The sequence below is a fragment of the Centruroides sculpturatus genome, unplaced genomic scaffold, assembly GCF_000671375.1.
Source record: "Centruroides sculpturatus isolate CEXI.00-Female unplaced genomic scaffold, Cexi_2.0 scaffold1187, whole genome shotgun sequence".
Lineage (NCBI taxonomy): Eukaryota > Metazoa > Arthropoda > Arachnida > Scorpiones > Buthidae > Centruroides > Centruroides sculpturatus.
In genome coordinates this window covers 34,717-42,922 of record NW_019385441.1, presented here as the reverse complement: position 1 = coordinate 42,922, position 8,206 = coordinate 34,717, and the positions used below count along the sequence as shown (strand labels likewise).

The following is an 8,206-nucleotide window of genomic DNA, read 5'->3' as shown; positions in this document are numbered from 1 at the left end:
CCCTCCTTAATTTGCAATATCTAAGTATTGAAATTAAGCCATAATTTGGATTCGGATATTAAGTATAAATAGCATTAATGGTTCGTTAAACTTTTTCTTTTTTTTTTTTCCTCAATTACAATGGAGTTATATTTTAAAAGATTAATCAGTGTCTATTCAGAATGCACACAAATCAAAGTAACACCTTAACATCTCAACAATCCCTTACAGATATTAAGAAATATCAAGAGTCAATATATTTCACATATATTTTTCATGTCACATTTTATATAAATCATTCTAAATTATTACATTAAACAGTCATTAAAATGTCATTTGCAACAAATATTATGGAAAAGAAATGATTTATTTTAAGTAATTTTGGAAATATTTCATTAACATGTTGGTAAATTACTGTTCGCAATTTTTCCTGTTAAATTTTCCTCATTTACTTGCAATTTATTATTAAGATTTTAATATATCTACATTGTTTTTTTTATATGGAATTTCAAAAGTTTTGTAATAAATTTATCTCTTTAATCCATTTGTTTTTTTTATAATGTGATTTAAGTAATCTATTGAAGATATTTCTTCAAGCTCTATTAAGAGAATTTCATAAGAGCCTTCCTTATGAAAGAGCAATGTTCGGAAGGTCATTGAAATGCACTAAACACAAACTCGTCTGATTAAAATGGGTCATAATAAAGAAACTTGTCCTATTTTGAAAGGGAAAACAGTTTAAAAAGTATAATTATAGTCCTAAATTTAAAACATGAATAGGAAAAGTTCAGAGTTTTGATGAAAAGCAGCACTGATATTGAAAGTTAACTGTACAGTTTATATATAGTTACCTAAGAGTTAAACTTTTCCCCATTTTAAAAAATTGCTTTTACCTCCTTTTTTATGTTTGCTTGCACTTCAATTTTCTTTATTTTTATTCATCACAAAATGGTGAATGAACATAAACAATTTTCTGAAAATTGAAGAATTCTGTAAAAACTGGTTTTTAATCAAGTATACATCTGTAAAACATTGAAGTACTTCATATTTTTGTTTATAATGAATGACCTTTTGACATATTTAAATGCGACTTTACATTTTGTTCATATCTTTATTTAAAATATATATATATATATACAACGTGATAGACAGACACACAGCTAATTAAAACACCATTGCGTGTCTTAAGACAAGTTATTACTAAACGTTTTATCTAACTTGTTTTGTAATGTCCTCAGCTCTAATTTCATTCACTTCTAATTAAGAATGGTGTCCTCGAAGATTCGGCCTTCTAAGCCCGATTCCATTGCATTTTAATGTTTTAGGGGGTGGCCCACCTTTACTAGCTTCAAAAAAAAAAAAAAAATGAGCCGTTACAGGCCAAATCTAATTATCTCTCTTAGTATCCTTGGAATAATCGTTATTTTTACATGTGTTTAAAAGTTTCAATGAAATTAAATTTTATCTGTAAATTTAATTTCATTGAAGTGACCCAATTATTTAATTAAAAAATTTATCATGGTATGCATAATAATTTCATGTTTAGATTGGCCGTCAGTCTATGAGATTGTCTTACAGGTGCCCTTTTTAGAAGTACTGACGTCATTGATGAGTTCTTTTACGAAAACCATTCATTGAGCTCTACATGTATCGGAGGTGATGAGATTGGGGATATATATATAAGATATTTAGACGCATTTTTTGGGTTCATTGTTAACTTTTTACGCACTTCACTTGAGACAGGCACATTTGAACACGTGCATTATTAATACTGGCAACGATAATAGGCATTACCAGTTGCATGGTGTTAATGGATGATCCAGGAAATTTAAGATTTGTGTGGAAAAACCCATAAACACGATGCTGAGAAGACTGAATTTAAGATTTTAGCCCGTCTATGGTAAGAAACGGTGATGGAGAAAGTGATCAAGTTTTCAACACGCAAATCTCCTGTTGCTTATCATGCATCAGAGTCGATTTTTCACGCAAATTCTACTTATTAAATTGAAATAAAAACTTATCAATCAAAATCTTCATACACGAGTTCAAATATTTTATGAATTTCCAGTTTTTTAGTAACATAATGGAATTTACTCTTTATCTGCATGGAATCTTTGGAGAGAATATTTTCGATTTGCTCCAAGGACGAATCCAGATTTAGTGCTGAAACTATAAAAACAGTTAACTGTAAAGAGAAACTGTAATATCGAAAAAAAATATGTTTTACGATAAGATCTTATAAGACCAAAATTTATGCAAAGCATGTTCTTGGTACGTACATGTACAGTACTATCACGTACTGTACGTATCAAGGTAGGCATCTTTATCTCGATCTAAAATTTATATATTTTTTTAAAAAAGTTGTATTTGTATTCGAGATTTCTATTTATTAAAATAATCTGTTAATTTTCTTTTTGGATTCTTTTTAAACAACATTCACCTCCCCAATTCAATTTTGGCCTTAAAATCATGCTTATCAAACTAAAAATTAAACTAAATTATTAATTTTGTTAAATTTTTGAATCTAATTGAATATGGATAAAAATTAATAATTATTTTCCGCAATATTCTCTATCTAGTTTCTAGTATGCACGAATAGGAAATACAAGAACTGCAATCGTTTTTCATCTTTGCACGCTTGAGTGAAGCTTGTATATAATAGCGTGACTAAAAAAAAAACAAAAACAATAGACTGAAAAAAATTTCTTTTCTCCAACTAGGTGGAGCATTTTATAGCCTTATCTCTCCATAATAACGTATTTATAAAATTATAGTAATAACTTGTATATATAGAGGAAAAAATATAGTTTTCCTCTCTGCCCTGTGGACATCTTTCAGGCCCATCGTGGGTTCGGCCAGGCTAACTGGCCTGACTGAAACAATGGAAGATATGTTGATGAGCGACGGAGCACGAAATATTCGGGACAACCACCCCCAAAACTTCCTGGTATTTTTTTCCACCGTCAGGTTTCAATCCCGGGTCCTCCAGAACAGTAAGTTGAGGTCTTAACCGCGTTGACTATCCGCCTGTCATCTTATATATTAATGATAAATAATTAATGATCATATCACTCGTTAGTTTAGTGTGGAAAAGAAAATTACGAATATACTTTGAGTGGTAATTTAACCCGAACCAGGACTTTCTTCATAGAAATACGGCACATATTTGTACTGCCCACCATTTCCCGAGTGGATAAAACCATGAATACTTGATGGTCGCTGGTTCTAACACCTAAATCAGTTTCCCATAGAAAGTTCTCCCGAAAGGCACCTCCATGGCAGATCGCCCTTGCCTTTCCCATCATTCCAAACTTAATGCTGGCACTCTCGTGCCACTTTATTTGAATGTGAGTAGAATATATATACAAAACTCATCTATAAATACAAAAGTTTAATTTTTTTAAATATTATATTTCATATAAAAATATATAGGCCTACTTCACATTATAGAAATATTTATTTATTGAATGAAATGGGACATTCAATGAACGTCTCCTGTATTTAAACTACAAAACTAATTCTATGTTTAGATTGTTTTGAATTATGTGCTATATATCACTTGAAATCTCATTCATGACGCATGCTTGTGTAAACTTTACGCTTAACATTTCACGATAGTAAGTTTATGTAATGATAAATAGACCATAATATTCACTCGTGAGTAATTTGAAAGTGAATACGTTCACGTTTTTAGAAAGTTTCTTCACGCATTAAAGCGTAAACTGGTAAACAATTACGAAAATTCACCTAATTTATATAATGCCACAACCGTTGCTCCACCTAATCCGATATTATGTTGCAAAGCTAGTTTGGCATTAGGTACTTGTCTATCCCCTGCTTTATTTCTTAGGTGTAAACAGAGTTCGGTACATTGAGCCAAACCTGTAGCGCCTAAAGGATGCCCCTTTGCAATTAACCCACCGCTAGGATTCACTACATATTTTCCTCCGTAAGTATTATCACCAGATTCTACCATTGTAGAACCCTTTCCGACGTCACATAATCCAAGTGCTTCGTACGTGATTAATTCGTTAGTCGAAAAGCAATCGTGCAATTCGACTACGTCGACATCCTTTGGAGAAATACCCGTTTTGCGGTATAATTTTTCCGCAGCTTTTTTTGTCATGTCGAATCCCACCATTTTGATACAGCTGTTTTCTTCGAATGTACTCGGAAAATCGGTTCCCATTTCCATACCTAAAATTTCCACGGCTTGTTTTTCTAATCTGTGCTCCCGAACGAATTCTTCTGATGCCAATATTGTTCCTGCTGCTCCATCCGAAACCGGGCAGCACTGAAGCCTAGTTAATGGTTCATAGATGACTGGTGAGTTTAAGATCTCCTCTAAACTATATTCTTGTTGCATTTGGGCATTTTTATTCTTTACCGAATGCTTATGATTCTTCCACGCTATCATTGCGAAATGCTCTTTTTTGGTTCCGAACTTTTCCATATGTTCTCTACCAGCGGCACCGAACATTTGTGCCGCCATTGGTACTTCACTAATGCCATATTTTTCACTCAAAACTAGGCAATGTTTACCTACTGGCATTGCTCTATCTGTAAAAAGAGGGCTTCTTAACGATTCTCTGTGCATTTTCTCGAATCCTATAGCAAGTACACAATCATTCAAACCACCAGCAATTGTACTATAAGCTAAAAATAGGGCCGTGGCACCGGTGGAGCAATTATTATTAACATTACATATAGGTATGCCAGTCATCCCAATATCGTAAAGAGCTCTTTGTCCACTGGTAGATTGCCCAAACACATAGCCTACAAAAGCTTGTTGTATTTGATCATATTTCAGGTTAGCATCGGAAAGAGTACCGACCATGGCATCTTTAACCATTTCTGGATAATCTGAAGTCTCTTCGGGCTTTATAAAAGGTGTCATAGATGCCCCAACAATATAAACTTTGCCACCCTTCCTTTCTTTTGCGAATTCTTTGGCCTAAAAATAAATGCAGAATTGATCATATGATACATCCAATACAACAGAATGAAAGTATAGAGGTAAATTTCTAACAAGAGACGAGGAAAATGTAATGGGAAAAAGTTAAAAATTTTAACTTCCTTAACTATAAATGGAACTTGTTTTTTTTACATATAAAGATTATGATAGTAGTATAATAAGGAGACATAAGAAATGTTTACTTACATTGCATAACTGGTACGACGTAGCAAAATTTCGTTGCCATTTCTGCCTAATAAGTGCATTTGCAAGCTTAAGACCCTTTAAAAACATGTCGAAGTAACGAAATGAAATTTGAATTAGACTTTCCTTCTTTTATTAGAAGGCTAATACATAAATCAAATTCCTAACTTTCCTCTTAATACGTTTATATTTTCCTTCTATTTTTCTTATCAGTTAACAACAAATAAAGTAATTTGATACATCAAAATGAAAATTATCATAAGTTCAGTTACAGAGTTCAGAGTTCAAAGGTCACATTTCTCAATCCTGTAAATAACAGATTGGTTATATGTTCGATAACACGAATTAATGCTACGTAATGTTTGATTTGAAACGACTTTTTTTTTTTTAACTAAAATCTAAGATTTCGTAACATTTTGACATGATTTTTCATTAAAATATCGAAGTAATTCGTGTCGCAAAGTTGCATTCACCTCTTTACGTAACTATTTTAGTTTTGTAATAATTTTAAGATTATTTAAATGATGTAAGAGCAAAATTAAAATGTTATTATTATTATTACAACAAAAATCTATGAAATATTTCTCACGATTATGTAAATAAATTAACTACAAACACACAAAATTAGTGTTGTGAACTTTTGACACATGGATGACACGTTTTCTCTACTAACTCCTCCTGTCGTCGAGAAATGGAAACAAATTAAATAATAATTTTGTAATATCGTCTTCGATTACTAATATATACTCATTAAAATACTTAAAATTTTTAAATATTTCTCAACCGGATATGAAAAAATTTAATTAAATGTGTAAAATATTTTTAAAGATAATGCTGATGTTATACATTTTAAAAAATATTGTTGAACAATACTATGTTGTCGCCATCTAGTGGTGGATAATATAACTGTTTTGAATTTTTAAGCAATGTCATATGAGCGAGTGTCTTTAATAATTAATTAACGTTATGATTTCTTCACGTGTCTAACACCTGAATTACGGAATGTTTCTCATAGAAAGTCCTCTGGCATGCACCGTCTTCTTTGCAGATCGCCCATTACTTATCAGTTCGAATCTGAATTCTCTAATAATGTTTTTACGTATAAAACAATACTCATAAAAGAGCGTAAAGGTTGATGTTATTTTGAATGTGTTTTTATTCTAGCATCCATAAGTTTAGTCACAGCTGCATTCGCATGTGTGAGAGCCGAATTTATTAGAATAAATTGTTAAATATTTTTTTTGTACGAGGAACAGTTTAGAGAAAAAAAAAATAACAAACCGATATTTAAAAAGAACATAAAACCTTTTTCCCACGAACTTAATTCAGTGTTGAGGATGATACATCCAATATGTCACCCGGAATCTACGAAAAGACGAAAGAAAACAACTATAGGACAGAGGCAGTGGAAAAAAACCCAACGATACCCCCTTTTTAAAAAGGAGGGGTCGATGCGTAAGAGTAAGTCTCCGAAGTTTGGTGTGAACTGTGGATTACGTGAATGGATTAGCCGCTACCAGGAACTATTCTAATCACCGCCTAAAGAAATATCAACGTTCGAAAGAACTTTGTGCCGCATAGAGACTCGATGACTAAACGACTATTTGCTAACTTATATCAAGGTATTTATCCTCGCGCGAAATACATGTGAGCTTTCTCTCATTAATACTGGTAATCGGGAGGAAAGTAGATATGTTAACTGAATCGATTGTATATAGCTTAAAGAGAACAATAAACGGGCATTATGTATAGATTATGTAGAGTGTAATTCCTCTGATTCTCTCTTTACGTCTCCATCCCGGAACTAAAAGTCCACATACTCGACTGCTGGCGCGTAAATTCGAACGTAACGGTCTCTGTGTCTACCCAGAAGACACAGCGGTGTCAGTCCTGATAAATTTGTCATTGCCGTCTTCGCCGACGAAATGTCGACCTTTCGGTCCTGTGGTGCCGAAACATAGAGGGGGCCCTTCGGCATTGTCACACATGGTTTATTTTTCAAAATTAATTTTGAAACATAATATACAAAGTTTTAATGGTATAGCATGAAAATGGTATTATGCTGGGCTGCAATTTTTAAATTGCACTTCAATTATGGGACAGGAAAACACCTTTTATTGTTCTCGAAACGGAATGAATTAAACAAAAACACAACAGGGATGTAAATTCAAATAACTTTTATCGCTAAAAGTAATTTGCATGAGGAAAAGTCACCGGTAATAACATCAAATATTTCTTAACTACCAATAACTCACGAGAAACATTTAATTATATTTGCATGTTTGAAGTATCTACATACAATTAACCGAACAAACAACTCATTAGAAATTTAATATTTTTAATTAGCACTTACCAATGGGTGTCTTTATACACAGACCAATAAAGATCACAGAAGACAGTTTTATTCAATCATTACATTACATGTACGTGTGGGAGAAAATTCAATCAGAAATATTTATTTTCGAATCTGCAATGTACACGCTTCAAGAAATTTTATTCCCTTTCATAAAAATTTTAAAAATTTCAGAAAAATATCTCGATAGAGCTAAAACTAAAACATGGTTAGGGACTATTACGATATTCGTGCAAACATATTTCGTGTTATTGGTGTTTATGACATTATCGGAAGAGCTTTCGACCTATTTTCGCATCAATTGGATTCCCTCTCTTTGTGGGATGCCAGAAATGTGGAGGTTGGCGGGGTATAACATTAAGCATCTGATCAATTTTATGTTCATACTTTCTGTTCTGAACGTGACATCATTGAAGAAATACTCCTCAAAATTACACCACGCGATTGAAAATTTTGATGAAAACATAATTTTAACGAAGGAAACATCGAAGCGTATACTACTCTTTCGAAAATTTCTATTCTTTAATTCATCCGGCGCCATTATTAGCATGTATCTGTTAGCAGCAAGTTTGTTTTTCTTATTTAGAAACTATTTCGGCAGTCTGAAATCGGGGTCACGAGAAACATTTTGCGTAATTCATGTTGTTATGGGATTAAACTTACAGATTTTTATCGTTCCGTTTTGCTCTGGTTTGCAATTAATTCTCGTATACAGC

General features: G+C 32.4%; 1 protein-coding gene across 1 annotated transcript; it reads right to left on the bottom strand.

Moving 5' to 3' along the window:
- Positions 1–2,326: 2,326 nt before the first annotated feature.
- LOC111639045 (non-specific lipid-transfer protein-like) lies at positions 2,327–5,757 on the bottom strand. The gene is made up of 2 exons (XM_023384819.1): positions 5,141–5,757; positions 2,327–4,933 (listed from the first exon to the last, which is right to left on the bottom strand). Exons 1-2 carry the CDS (start codon positions 5,225–5,227, stop codon positions 3,713–3,715), a joined length of 1,308 nt encoding a protein of 435 aa, XP_023240587.1. The 5' UTR covers positions 5,228–5,757; the 3' UTR covers positions 2,327–3,712.
- Between the last annotated feature and the right edge of the window lie 2,449 nt (positions 5,758–8,206).

Coding starts and splice junctions, on each gene's coding strand:
- LOC111639045 (XM_023384819.1), bottom strand. CDS start 5,227: ATGTTTTTAAAGGGTCTTAAGCTTGCAAATGCACTTATTAGGCAGAAA. Junction 4,934..5,140: donor CGTCGTACCAGTTATGCAAT/GTAAGTAAACAT, acceptor ATTTATTTTTAG/GCCAAAGAATTCGCAAAAGA.